General features: G+C 37.4%; 2 protein-coding genes across 2 annotated transcripts in view; one reads left to right on the top strand and one right to left on the bottom strand.

Annotated features, from left to right (window-relative positions):
- Window positions 1-4,224: 4,224 nt before the first annotated feature.
- FAM154B (family with sequence similarity 154, member B) lies at window positions 4,225-8,446 on the top strand. The gene is made up of 3 exons (XM_009994486.1): window positions 4,225-4,397; window positions 5,631-5,833; window positions 7,464-8,446. The coding sequence occupies exons 1-3, from the start codon at window positions 4,375-4,377 to the stop codon at window positions 8,444-8,446; spliced, it is 1,209 nt and encodes a 402-aa protein (XP_009992788.1). The 5' UTR covers window positions 4,225-4,374.
- Window positions 8,447-13,534: 5,088 nt separating this feature from the next.
- The window catches only part of ADAMTSL3 (ADAMTS-like 3), a 182,240-nt gene continuing 180,770 nt past the window's right edge, over window positions 13,535-15,004 (bottom strand). The window contains exons 29-30 of the mRNA XM_009994484.1: window positions 14,176-14,390; window positions 13,535-13,644 (exon numbers count right to left, since the gene is read on the bottom strand). Coding sequence (XP_009992786.1) covers window positions 13,535-13,644; window positions 14,176-14,390 — 325 coding nt within the window. The remainder of the gene's footprint in view (window positions 13,645-14,175; window positions 14,391-15,004) is intronic.

The following is a 15,004-nucleotide window of genomic DNA, read 5'->3' as shown; positions in this document are numbered from 1 at the left end:
GCCCCCGCAACGCGCCCCGCAGCTCGTCCAGCCCCCCCTCGGGTTGCGGGGATTCTTCTCCCCGCGGGGAGGCAGAGCCCGGGTAACGCTCCCCTTTCAGCGGGTACGGGCCTCCTGTTTGTCTCTGCAAGGGATCTTCTCCGTAAAGCTGTTTGAGTTCAAGTCGAGTAGGGTAAGAAGCAGGTCGTAAATGCGTTAAAATAGAGAAGAATGGGGACGGTTTTATAAAGCCAGGTAGGCTGGACCTCAGGGTCGGGCTTTCCCGCCAAGCAGGGCCAGCCCTGCGGTGTGCAAGGGGCTCTGCTCTGCACCGAGGGGCTCTGCACCAAAGGGGCCTCCAGAAGAGCTTCCCTTCAGCCTCGGCAGGGACCTGTGCGAGCACCACCGCCTCTGGACGGATTTAACACATCTCCTCGCCTTTCTAACATCACACCCACTAATACTGTCCCACTGGGAAGAGAAACCCCACTATTTCCTCACATTCAAGGATCCCCTATGGAGTCACACGGTTCATCACTGTCCTGTAGCCTCTTTGGCCCAGGGAGGCTGCCATGAGATGGTACAGCAGGCAATTATTTTGTGTAAAACTAATGTTACAGGTCTGTGAGCAATATCATCAGTGCCACAGGTAAAAAAAATCCACAGGTCAGGTTTCCCAAAACCTCAAGGGACTTCAACCTTGCAAAATTCAGATATATGTTTACAGGTTTGGAGTTACTACTGTTAATATTGTCAATTTCTTGTCTTCCTACTTAAACCACACAAAAAAACCCAAACCAAAACCAAACCTAAACCAAAACCAAATGCAAATCCAACAAAACAAACCAACAGCAAGCAACAACAAACCAAACCAGAAAGATAAGTGTGATCACTGTTGCAAGAACATGGCCAACCCCGTGGCTGCCAAGGGCACCATAAGCCACAGGTTTAATGTTGGGGTTTGTGCAGCAGACACACTCCTTACTTGTTTCTGGGTGGGAAGTCTATCTGTCTGCTCATCAGCCCCTTGGTTTTTTGAGTCTGTGCTCAGAGATGAGAGACAAGCAGTGTGTAAAGCTTCCCAGGTTCTTTTTGGCCAAGACTGTGTGTTTAGTTTGCCCCATAAATTTCTTTCAAAAGTCCGAGATTAATGAAGAGTTGGAAAACATTTTCATGATGAGATAATAAATCTGGCTCAGGCTCAAGTATAAAGATGGTGAGATAACACAATCTGATGGTACAAAGAGAGGTTCTGTTCATCTGAAAATTCTCAGTTCAAGAACACAGTTTAGTAATATGAATGATTTAATAAAACATGCACAAAACTCATCATTTAAAACAAGCAGCACTGAAGTTTTTACAGTCAATAAAAATCTTAAGCCATGATTGGTTTAGTCAGCACATTGTGTTTGCTTCAGTGTAGCTATAGTGTTTCTGGTTTCGGGGCAAGACTGGTTGCTTGGCAATGTTACCTGGATATTGCAATGCATACATATCTTAGAAGAGATTTCCAAGTAAAGAAAAGGATCTCGTATTTTGTAGAAGTTACCAGTTAGCTATTTGTAGAAAATTCTGTGGAGACATAATTACTGTTTAATTCTAAATAATAAATTAGAAGGAAACACACTTCCTAGCTGTTCACAGAAGAGTCAGAAAATTTTTACAACTACAGGGGAGGAAAGTCAGTAAGACAGAATGTTGTTGTTGTTTTTGTTGTTGTTGGGTTTTGTTGTTGCTTTTTTTCTCTGCAGTCAAAGTGAGAAAAAGCTCCAGAATTCCAGAATTACCTTATTTTTTTTTTCATCATGACATACATAAACTATTCATTAAGGGCTCAAATCTGAGTGCTAGAGTTCATATTTAGGGGCTGCAATCTCAGGCTTTTAATTTAGAAAGTGTTGCAAAGTTTTAAATAATATTTTGAATCGATTATTCTTATTAGGCTGAACTACTTTTCTTGCCTATTAGGTGATCTTTTTCAAATTCAACAAATAATTGCATTGCCAAAAAAACACTGGAAGTGTACCCAGTGCTAGGTCCAGTGCTGGGGACTTACCCATTTTTTAACAACTGACATAATTTCTAGCCTCTTGAGCTTAAGACTTTTGCAATAGCATAAGATGCTGCTGATATGATGATCATTTTCAGGCTTCTATAGTAGATGTAAGTTTAGTTGGAAGATTGTTCTCATTTTTCTTTTAAACCATAAAAAAATGTTCTCAAAACTGCATGGTACAGAGTAACAACTGGATTCTGCATTGTTTCCTAAGATATTCCAGATCCATTTCTTATTTTAGGAGTGGTATATTTTTAATTTGGAGCAATTATGAGCTAGTCTTACTTGAGATTGATCCATAAAGAGAAGAAAATATTTCTATTTTCTTATTTCCCATGGATTCCAAATATGTTAACTTCATACAAGAGAAGATTATCCCCTGCTAGCAAGTACAGTCAGGCTTCAGATCTCTGGCTCAATAGAAATGTCTAACAGCAAACGCAGGATGTTATACCTGGCCTCCTGAGAAAGAGTAAAGCCTCTGGGGTTGGTGAACTCTCTGCACTCAGGAATAGTATTTGTCTACCATAAAAGATAATCACAGCACACAAAAGCATAGAAGTTTTGTTTTGATATAGAAAAATAAACTACTGCTTTACCTTTTCAATCTTTTAGCCTTTCTTCATTTATTGCACTTTTGATATCATTACCATAAAAATCTAGATTCCTGAATAAATGTAAGTTAAAAGAAAGAGGAAGCTTTCTCTAAAATTTGGGATATTCAAGCCTTCATACTGAGCCCATGTAAATACATGCAACCCCAAGAAAAACTACCAGGTCTGCTGTTAACACTGGGAAAGCAGATGACTCAAAAATAGTGTCCATACATAATTTCTGTCTTTCAGACCATAACATGTGCACTGGCAGTTAGAGACATTGAGGCTTTGTGGTTTTTTGAACAAGTTTTTTTATGACAATAAACATTAAGTTTTCTCATTATTAGCCTAGTTCCCCAGGAGGAAAATGCTGTGTGGGAAAACTTCAAGGGTCTTTCTAGCACTGTATAAAAACATCTCTATGAGTGTCAGATCCTAAATAAGTGAAATTCAGCATTGTTCCATTAAAATAATCAGAGCAGCAGCATCTGGCAGTAGAGCCTGTGTACTGACAATTTTATTGAGATTCCTTTCAGACCTTATGCAAGCCACTAGGTAGCTGGTCTCCCTCAAAGGAAAGATTAGTGATCCATCAAAGCAGGTGTCAGTCAATCATGGGGGAAGGCATATTCTCACCTAATTCCTTTGAATTATCAGTAACTTGGGTTGAACTTAAGATAGCTACAAATAACAAGTTTAAAACAGCTGGTGACTCGAGGACTTCTGGCCAAATTGTGAGCAACATATTTCATTTATCAGAGCTGGAATCTGTCTTCTCTAGTTGAAGATTCTTAGCATCTTCTCTGCAGAGCAGTGAGGCCCTATATCATCAGTTTTATGAAGTCAATATCTGAATTAAAACTTTTGGTTTAGCTGTTGGACAACATCCAAAAGCAGATGTATTGGTTAACAAAAAAAAAACAACCTCACCCTAATCTCTTCTCCATCTCGAATTCACATTTATATTAAGTTAATTTTGCATTGCCTTTTAGGCCCACTGAAAGTTCTTTCACAGTTCTTTAGTCAGTCCCTGAAAAAAAGGGTTGAAAAGTCAGACATAGCCTGCAGCACACTGGAAGTGCAGCTGACATTTCATACTACTATCATTTTAATCAAAAAAGGTTAATCAAGATCTGGTGGAAATAAGTGAGCAGATGCACAGATATAAAAAGTGATGAGGGAAAAACAGTTCAAAAGAGACAATGAGAGGAGAAATGAATGATATTTTTACAAAGAAGACTAGTCGTATCATTAAATATTTTTTTTAAATGTGCATCTTGGTGGTAGCAACATTTCAAGGCCTTAGATCTACTCTGTGCATCCTTGTATTCTGCACTGAGGGCTGATGGTGCTGTTGATTGCTGTGTTTATTACTTCATGTACTGTGCTCCAGGGCCTATGGATCAACACAGGGTTTTGTCTTTTTATCACTGAAAAGCACTTAAACACACCCTGGATGGACATCGTCCCATCTTCCCCATTTCCTACTCACTCCCAGTAGGCAGGGCACAGGTTTGAAGCTTTTCATCTCTTGAAGAGATGAAGCTCTTCCAAATGCTCTCTCTCATCTGATGTGTTCTACCCAGGCGCCACCGCTGCCCTCATCAACCCACAAGGATTTACGAGAAGGGACAACAGCCGTTCCTCACGACAGAGTATGTGGAAAAATATCCCAAGTACAGCAACATCTCTCCTCCCCGGAGCCTTAAGCCGAAACAAGAGTACCAAGTGCATCGTGGGAAAATGGAAGGGATTACAACATTTAAGTAAATATTTTGAAGCCACGTGCTTTACAATCACTCTATAAAGTTTCTCACACTTTCTCATTTAAAGGGGGACTGAACAGTGTGTTGTAATCATTTTCAAAAGGCAATCATTGCATCCTGTCCACTTTTAGCACACTTGCAAGTGCAAATTTTGAGTGTAGAAATACAGTTACCAAAAAAATGTCATAAAAAAGAGTGAAGCATGCATACAAAAGATTTGCATTCTTTGCAGCATCCTTTAACCTGCAAAGATAATCTTAAATTTTTATCTTTGTTTTCAGCCTGTTCTGGAAATCTAAGTCTCACCAAGCCTGAAAAAGCTGGCAAGTTGGGGAACTTTCTGTAATACATTTGTGGAATCTGAGATAGTGGGAAAATGAAACCTTCAGAAAAAGGAACAGTGATTTTTATTTTTTTTTTAATTTATTTTTAATTTAGACAATTCTAAATTATGAGGAGTTTGAAGAAAGCCAGTTGTAAAGGAGTTCTGTAGGTCTGTCCTGTCAGTGCACAGACTCTGATGTTCAGCTTACAAAATTAAAGAGCATCTTTCAGAGAGTCAGAAAAAGGCATCGCTCATTCATTATGCATAAAGTGACAGGAGCATAAACCTTTACTTTTACCATTATTGTTTCTCTTCCAAGCTTTAAGGGCAACAGATGAAACTTCATTTGTTTATAGAAAACAAAAGGGACATACATAGAAAGGCCAAAAGCCCTTCTGCAGGATTGCTTGTATACTTGCAGATGCTGTTTAAACACCTACATATGTAGTATAACACTTTCAATATAACTTGTACATATAAAGATAGTGAAATGCTGTTTCTGATTATATTCCCTTCCTCTCATACAATCACTAAATGCTGCCAGTTGTAGTGGTTTGATCTTTGTTCTACTTCTGCTTCTTGGATCATTTATTTGTAAAATTACAGCAACTTTTTCTAGTCTCGTTTCAGACATATTAAAAATATTTTGTAACTGGGAGTGAGACTCAGTGTTGAAAAAGTTACTTCACCATCTACCTTTGAATGAAGGCAATTTCATGCATCAGACACGTTAAATTTATGTATGATGGCTTTCTTTCCTCCTTCCTATCCCTCTAACATATGGCATCAGATTGACTTTTCAGGGTAAACATTACAAAGTAATTGTTTTTCCATATAATGAAAAAATGACAAAGTGACTCTATCAGAAAACAGTTTTTAACCAATGTTTCCTTTTTTCCCCAATTCAGATCTGATTACTTACCATATGATATTGTGAAGCGACCTTTTCGGGTACCAGAAGAATATAAGCCAAAGACAGGAGAAATAGATCTGGGAACCACATACCAGAAAGATTATAGTGCTCATAAAATACAACCAGTGGTATTAATAAGACCTCTAGAGAGAAAACACACTGCAGGAGGAAAATTGGATACTATACCAACCTACCAAGGTAATAATATATGCTGCCTTTATAAAGAGAAATAACCAAGAAGGTGATATTCTGAATTATCTATATTAGAAACTGGATTTCTTAGTTTGGGCCAGAGAGTAAGACAGAATAGAAAGCAGGTAACAATGTCTTAGGATGTTCAGCACTCCAGATTTTTAGAAGTGACATTCATTGCTTCTAAACAAAAAGCCTTCTCTAAGGTTTTCATGGCTAGAAGGAAAAAAATTCTAACATAAACTTGGTTAGGCTATCTCAGGCAAAAGTTTGTTGTAATTAGAGTGCCAATATATCTTCCAGATAGTTCTAGCTCGTGTAACACATGTTTTTCCACAGAGTAGGTCAAAAGTTGATTTTACATTTATTTCTGGCATGCTGTATAGCTTGCATATCATCCTAATAATGATCTGTTTTGACACAAATTATTCCACTGCAATGGTCAGCACAAAGACACTAAGTATCATTTTAAGTCATTCTGACAAGTGGTCTTGATATACTTTATACAAGTAGAAATTTTTTTTACATAAAATATATAGAATTATACATAAAATGTATGTTACTAAATTCATGACATGTACTGCATTGCAGCCCCAGTTAAAAGTAAATACAAATACATTATGAGATATGATCTACTAAAGTTCCAAGATGAAAATCAAGATGTTCCTGATTATGAGACACAGTGGTATTGAAAAGATAGTTGACATGATGAGAATCAGAGCTGGCTGCTTAAGCAGGACATTGGAATGCTTGGTGCAAAATAAGCCCAGGAGAAAGTGCAGAGACAGAAAGAGTTGGAAGGATGAAATTTGGGAAAAAGGGTTCTTCAGAAAAATCAGTTGTCTCTAGCTTCTCTACATTTTATTTAGTAATTGTAAATAATTTATGAGGAAAAGTAAATATTTCCATTTAGCCTACTTGTAAGTAGTAAGCTAGCAAATAATGAATAATTTAGCCTCAGCATAAAACTAAGAGCATGCAACTTGCAACTGCTTCATTTAAAAAGTATGTTAGCAGTTCAACAGGGAGTGAGGATCAAGGAGTGAAAAAACACTGAAGCTGAAGTACAGTGATTGCAAGACAACAAATTGATTTCAACTGCCTGTGAGAAGCGTAGACTGGACAGTAAGTTTTGTGACTGTAGCAGAACAGTCTGTTAGCAAAAAAAACCCCAGAAGCAAAGAAAAAATAAATCCCAACAAGCTTGAAGATGATGTGTAATATTTATTTGGAAACTGTGAGAGAGAATCCTCCCAATTAGTAGTGAACATGACCCATCAACCTATAAGGTTGCTTTCACTCTTGCATATTTGCATAAAGTTCTAAGTAAAATATATCTTATATAAAACCTATATATGGCTATTATCTATATAAACCACACTAAATTTGTACATGCAACATTTTCCTTGAGGAAATAGTCAAGATAGGGAAAAATGTGCATTTTTTTGGTCTGTTTTTATCACACCAATAATAGAAGACATTTTTGTCATGTCACAAACACGCAGATATCATCATTCTCACTTACATGCATTTTCTTTATTTTGCAAGATTTACTACTGAAAGAATTGGCTTAATTTTAAAGAAATGGTCTTAATTAGTAATATTTTTATGGTGAAGTTTTGTTTTTGCCTTAAAGATGACTATAGGACATGGGAAGTTCAAAGAAGGGAACCTAGTAAGGTGGAACATGTATACTACCCACCTACAGTGAAGTTTGGAAATTCTACTACTTTTCAAGATGACTTTGTTCCTAGGGAACTGAATCCCAGGCAAAGTTTTAAACCTCCCTGTGTGAACAAGCTTTCAGATGGACCTTTTGATAGCACTACCAGCCACCGCACCTCTTACATTGCTCATCCACTGGAACCAAAATTTGTCAGGTCAAAAGAAGAGTACAAGCCAAGCAACCAACCCTTTCAGGATCTCACAACCCACCGGAATGATTTTAAAGGACTACCTGGGCAACTTGCAAAAAGCTGCAAGCCTGAAAATGCAAAAGTTGGATCCAATGCTCGTTTTAATGGAGTCACTGAATTCCAGGATCGCTTTCAGCCATGGTTGGTCTCCTTGCCTGAGCTCCGCAAAACAGAAGAGTATGTTCCACCCCCAGGAAACATGGATTTTAACTCCACAAGCCATCTTGATTATGTTAAGCATGAGATTTCTCCTGCTTTCCCAATAAGACCAGCTTCTAACAGCAGAAGAACCAATGCCCCTTTTCAAGGGATTACTACTATGAGGGAAGACTTTAAAGCTTGGGGCAGCTGTCGGCAAGCGATTACTAAGAAACAGGAGGAAATTCCAAAACCCACAGGAAAATTTTATGATTTAACTACATTCAGATCTCATTACATACCACATCAGATCATTCCAGCTCAGAGCTTCAAACCTGTGCATGCCATAGTTACCGATTCAGCTCCTTTCCAAGGTGAAACGATGTATAGCACAGAATACACACCAAAGAAACAAGAGATCTGCCCAGCAAATTACCCATCTCCTCCAGGTTACATCTATCTAAGCACAGATGCTCATGGTCACAAATTCTTCCGCCAGCTTACTCCAGAATTTTCTGAGTCAAATAGTAATCCCATTCCAAAGGAGGTAGCTGTTGTGTCATAATATTTTATGCAGCATTTCAAGCACCCCCGTGAAATAATTCAAATCCTAATTGTTTGGTTTTCTTTAAATATCACTGACAGGAAATTAAATAATGCAAATTCAGATTTTTAAAAGCATTTAAACTAATAGCTTGAAGAAAATCAAAGTAAAACCAGGAGTGTATTAAAATACTATTAAAGATTTGCCAATTTTTGTAGGAATAGTGCATCTGACATGGCATCTATTTTTTTTTTTTTGATTGTGCATTCTAGTTTCCTTGACTTTTTGATACTGAGCAAATGATGCTATAATCATCTAAATAACTAGATCATCAGTCTAGCTTTTCTTCTCATCAATTCTTTGAGGAATCTGAGAAGAATATTTTTTTTTACATTTTGCTGCCCAAATAATAAGATAGCAGCCCAGGACATCGTGTAATTTCTAAAAACCTGATTTTAGTTTTAGTCATCATTATTTTTCCTTCATTCAGTTCTTAGATGAGTATAAGGGTCATGGTGTGATTTCTAATTGCAATTAACCAGAAGGAACCTTTTTCTTTCTCTGTGCATGTACTTGAAATCCCTCAGACATAAAAAAGCAGGTAGTTAGACTCTGTTGCCTAATTTCCCTGATAGTGCATTTCAGCCTCACTTCCAAAGACAACAATGCTGATGCAAAGCTTTGGGGACACTGACACTCTAAGTATGTGTCCTCCCCACAGGAAAAATTTTTAAATCCAGTGTGCAAATTCAATCAAACACAGAGATTTCACAGATTATTGGTTTTCTAGTTTCTAAGGTAGATGGTGAGGAAGCAGAGGATGAGGCTCAAAACCATCCATCCACCACAGTTTTTGATCCTGCTACCTAATTTTTAGAGCTAACAGCCTGTTATCACTGGCAAAGTTCACTGCAGACGCAGTCTGAAGTGAAAAATGGCAGATAATTTTGTGGCTGTAGATTTAACAGAAGCCAGTGTAAATTTGGTTTAAAAAAAAATAGCAGCCAAGATGCAGAAATCACTTGACAGCCTGGCTTCAGTCCGTCTGCTCTTCAAAGAAGTATTTGTTGCAAATACACAGAAAACAAAAAGTCCAAAGAAATTGTACACATAATGATTAAACCCCTGTATGAGATATTTTGTATTTTATTTTTGTATCTTCACCTAATTTTGAGAGAATTGGTTGAATTGGTTTCAGTCCTGTTATGTTCATCATTTAAGCAGGTCCCAGTGAATAGAGCCACGATTGACAGTATTATCATGTTCTCTCCCTGCTGCAGGGGGTGTTTTTCAGCACTGCATATCTTGCATGCAGTGGTGTAGGGCAGTCATTTGGGTTCTGAAGAATTGTTTGCTCATGCTACATAAACCAAATCAGCAATAAAAGGACTAAGACCAATGATGGAAACATGTTGAAAGCAGGAACTGGATCAAATGCAAGGAAGAAGGCTGAACTGAGTATATTAGCTGTGCATAAGAGCATTGCAGAAAACCACTCCAGACTTCATCACAACAACAGTTGCGTTTAGGTAATTTTTGTCTTTGTACTGTGTTTTTGTAATATGATTTAGTCTGTTAATGAAACAACAATTGAATTAAACTTTTCTCTCTGAAGATTATTCACATCCTTAGGCTGGTTAAAGGACATCTTTTGGATTGGGCATGAATGAGGGCAATGTAAAGCTGTAATATCCTAAAAGCAGCACAGGAAAAAATCCAGTTCATTCTCCTCCTTCTGTACCACAGAAGAAAAAAAATTACAAACACCCTTTTCTTTATGAGTCATTCTCTGTCTGGCTACAACTGGACACCTACCCAAGTCCATATCCTATACACAATCTTGGTACCTCCTGAGAAGTTTAAAGAAGCTTCTAGAGAGCTTTCCCAGCTCTCTTTTCCAGTGAGGAAGAAAGCTCATTAAGAATCACAATCTGAATCCATGAAGTTACATGTTCTGCATGTTCTGCTTAAACAGCTCCTCCTCTGTGTCTGTGAGTGAGCCCAGATGCTTTTTGTAATTTTCACAGCTGTTTTTTTTAGCTCTTAAGTCACTTCCACCCCACCCCCTGCCCCTTAAGTTACGAAAAGTCATTTGCTGCCACCTACCAGCATAGCAGAACAATTTTTGACAGGAAGTGGAGAGCACATTCAGTTGCATTGAACAGTTTATCTGCCAACATGTTTGAAGTATTTGTTTTAGGGTGGAGGGGGCATATTCCTTTTCATTTTGCCCCTAATATTTTCCCCTAAGTTTAACAGTGAAAGAGAGAAGCTGTTACTACATTAGAGTAGGAAGAGCCCCACCCTACTGGTTATGCTTCCAGGAAAAGCAACAAATGATATTATAAACCTTTCACAGAGTGTTCAGTACTCAAAGTCAGCTTTTACATAAGCACCATATTATTGAAATGCAGACAGAATGAACAGCAGGCTGGAAAACTATTTCCCAAAATAACAGCTGTTAAAAAAGCATTTTATGATGTCATGCTCTAAAGCAAGATGTAAAAGCAGAAAAGTTATGTTACTCATGAAAACAACTGCAGTTCTAAAATTGCTTTTTATGCACTATGCTGTATAGCACACTCCACAGAACTGCTCCACAGGGTTGTTGGTTTGTTTTTTATAGAGTGCACAGAAAGAATGCATTGGTGACAAAAAAAAAGAAGATGAAATAGACCCATGCACCTTTGCCAATGTTACCATCTTGGATAACTCTGAAATACCACAATTGCATTGCTGGACTTTTTTTTCCATCTCATACACTTTTTAAAAGCTTTTCTTGTTCTTATTATTTATGAGACTCGTCTTTCTAAAAACTACTGCACATATTGGATATTCTGAAACAAGGATTTTTTCACATAGCTATTGCCATCATCCAGTAAATTTGAAACATAGACCTTTTCTGTGGGGTCTAAACAAAATCTGCAGTAGATGAAAGCCTGGCAAAGAAATGTAACTTTATTCCACCTTTTTACAGAATCCTGATTCTCGATTTCAGAGAGAGCTGTATGGATTTGAGCAAATTCTCTTCCCCACTTTTTCAGCCAGCTTACATTCATATTGGCTTTAAATAGCAGGACAAACAGACTGTAATGGAGCTGACAATCTGTCTGATAAGTTCTCAAAAATCAGGACTAATCTTAGCTTTGAAAAAGTCCCAGAATTATGGACATGGTAGGTTGATAAAACAACACTTGGAATTAAAGCACAGCTACCAGGAACATCACAGTAATAAACAACCTGTTGCAAATCACAGTGTTGAATAATCAAACTAGAGTTTATTTCAGAAATAGCAAAACTGTGTTCAAGAAAGCTAAATATTAGACATCTTTAGTTACTGGAGAAGCAATAAAATAATCTACAGAGGAATGTCATGCCAATTACAATAACAAACATTTACAGCACTGCTTCTGTATAGCATGCATACTTAACCAAAGACAGAATTAAAGCCACAAAACAAAATTACCATGTGTTAACATTTGAAAATTTTAAATATAAAGGAAAAACATGAATAAGAAATTTTGGTAATAAGAAAAAATATATGTCCAAAAATCTTTATTAAACACTGTACAAAACAAAATATTGCACTTTTAAATCAGACAATAAATATGTACAAAAGTATCTTACAAAAGTTTTCTTTTAATTTATAAAAAACTGCTTAAACAATCAAGACCCATTGCTGATTAAAAAAGGTACTGATCAGGAATATCCTCTCCTTGCAGTCATCCTTGGACACAATAGTCCACATTAAACATTTTCTATACAGTAGTGCTAATCTAATGTTCAGTGATGCAACCCCCCTGGGCAGGACTGCCATTTCTAACTGTTCTTACAGCATGCCCACTACTTAGCGTGTAACCTAGTCAGTAATTTAACACAAGATCCAAGTCAATACAAGCATTCAGGCTTCAACATGTGCAGTAGTTTGGAAACTACAAAATTAAAAAGACACATCTGCCTGCTGGCTCCTATGGGGTTCTCTCTGCTTCCAGCCCCCTAATAAAGCATAATTCGTAACATGGAAAATAATTTACCTGGGAATATCATCATCAGAATTGATTATCAACTTGCAAAAGATTCAAATGGCTACTGGTCATGATGAAAAGTCATGCGAATAGAAAAGTGCTCAAAAAATATTTCTTCATAATGAATAATTCTTCCTTGGATATTCTTCCCATTAGTAGGGGGGATTTTTTTTTTTCAAAATAGAAAATCTGGGAGCCACGTTTGGCCAGTTATGGGCTCCTCATTTGACTTGATGTGCAAGAGAACAGTGCTTGTTGGCATTTCATTCACAGCTCTGACAAGGAAACCTTGTGTCTAAAAACAGTAGAAAAGTCTAATCATGCCAGAACTTTGATTTTACTTCAGTGGTGGGAGCAGAAGAATTGAAACAATGGAAAATGACACCTAATTTATTCAAAACAGATCTTTTGCTGTTTTGAAAATTGCACTAGCATCTACCATGTCTTTTGTTCCACACACATAAATACAAGCACAAAAAATGAAATGTACTTCTGTGTATCCATCTGACAGCTAATGCCAGTAAAACAGATCCTGTGAGATGGACCCTTAAGCACAAGCTGTTTATAGAAATCAAGTCACTGCCAAAAATTTTACAGTTACAAGCCACAGCTTCTATAAATTTAAAAATTGTGTAAAATTTGATAATGAAAGCAAAACCTAGGGGTCAATAGTCACTGCTTTCCAAAATTCTTCAAGGGATTTTGTGACTTTGTTTTTCTCGTAAATTAAGGACAGTCACACTACCTAGTGCTTTTACATAGTGCTTTTTCTTCTGATAAAATTATCATGTGATGGCCTATAAAATTTTGCAGTTGCTATGCCATGACATTAACTTCCTAATCCAGACACGAAAACGTTTAAGACATTTTAAGTTCCATTGCAAAGAGTGGATAGTAAAAGTTCCCAGAAAAAAATACCCTGTCCAGCATATCAATCTGCCATACTGTTTTTTCATTAGCCCCATGTTTCCATTTCACTGTTATGACTGATGTCTTATTTACAAGATATACTTTGAGCAGGCTAGTTTAATGTACCTCTCGTCTCATCTCTTCACTGCAGCATCTTGAACTTTCCATAGCAGGGTTACATTTCTTGACATGACTGACAACATCTTTGTTTGTAGATGTCTATCAAGCATAGCTTTAGTTGCTTTACAAATGTACAGTAGTGAGTTGTATCCTTGCATTCGCCTTCTGAAAAATGTATTTAAACAGTAAATGCCTTATAATGGACAAGAGATAAGTAGTAGAATTTATAATCTTAACTGTAAACAACAGATCATTTCCTGACAGATTTGTAATTATTTTACTTTGTATTTCTGGCAACAGTGGATTCAGAGCTAGACTAGGTCACAAATAAAAGGTGTGACCTCACTGCATTCAGTCACCTATTGCCTGTTGCAGAAAACTGCCCATCTTTCAGGAATTAACAGCTCGCTCAGAGACTTAAGAGTCACAACTGGCATGGTCATGTAGGGAAGTTTGCATAAAACAGCTTCAAATATATCCTGTTTCTAAAAGTGCTTTTGAGGATTTGGTATCAAACTGACCTAGTCTTAGAGAAAAACCACCCCAGGATTTTGAAGTGCTCCTTGGAGAGGATAGTTTTACATTTGATGCACAATCAAATGCTTGCAAAATCATTGGTGTACAACTGTGAGTCACTTTCTAATATAACTGCTACAAACTATTCCTATGCTCATATATAAATAAACATTTACATACTGCCACAGGATGTGACATGGCAGTGTTGCCAGGTCACTGGTCTCTTCCTCCATCTGCAATACTGCTCAGCCACAGGTCTGTTACTCTTTCTGTACACACAGTACACTCGTCTTGACTGGATCCCGCTCCCGCAGGCCACGCTGCAAGGCCTCCAAGGGCCTGTCCGCCAGTAGACATCACATACCTCTGAAGAACAGTTTCTTCTGACAGGAGATCTGTGCAGGAAAACAAACACCAGCTAAACATTTATTTTTGTAAATTCACAGAATGATAGAACCAATATTGGGAGGGACTTCTGGAAACTGATTAGTCCATGTCCCCAGCTCATAGTGCAGTAAAGTAGAACAGGCTGCTCAAGACCATCTCTGTTTATGTATTGAATATCTCCAAGGATGGAGACCCCACAACCTTTATGGGTAACCTGTTTCAGGGTTTGAGAACATTCACAGTAAAAAAGAAAATATTTTTTTAATATTTAAGTTGGATTTCCTGTATTTCATTTTGTGCCCATTCTTCATGCCTCCCCTCATGAGGAAACAAAACACTGAGCCCTGTTTTTTTAAATCAATTCCTTAATCCTGGAATAGAAAAATATTTTACCCTTAGAAACATTGACCCTCTTGACTATTCAGTTTTTAGGTACCTCAACAGTACCAACTAAGAGGCACAATGAGATCTAGTTATGCCAAGAAGTACAGCTTATTTCAGTAATCTTAAACTAGTAAACCAATTTACATGGTCCACAAAATAAGGCCCAAGAAAACTCTTATTTTATAAAATTTGGGCAGCAGTAGACCAGAATAAAAAATTATATCAAGAGACTCGGTTC

Source organism: Chaetura pelagica, unplaced genomic scaffold (genome assembly GCF_000747805.2).
Source record: "Chaetura pelagica isolate M959 unplaced genomic scaffold, ChaPel_1.0 scaffold222, whole genome shotgun sequence".
Lineage (NCBI taxonomy): Eukaryota > Metazoa > Chordata > Aves > Apodiformes > Apodidae > Chaetura > Chaetura pelagica.
Note: the sequence above shows the minus strand (reverse complement) of the source record. Positions and strands in the feature narration are given on the sequence as shown.

Bases quoted from the DNA above. Each gene is read 5' to 3' on its own strand.
- FAM154B (XM_009994486.1), top strand. From the start codon at position 4,375: ATGGAAGGGATTACAACATTTAA. The intron at 4,398-5,630 runs GTAAATATTTTG...TCCCCAATTCAG, and splicing joins GAAGGGATTACAACATTTAA to ATCTGATTACTTACCATATG. The intron at 5,834-7,463 runs GTAATAATATAT...TTTGCCTTAAAG, and splicing joins TACTATACCAACCTACCAAG to ATGACTATAGGACATGGGAA.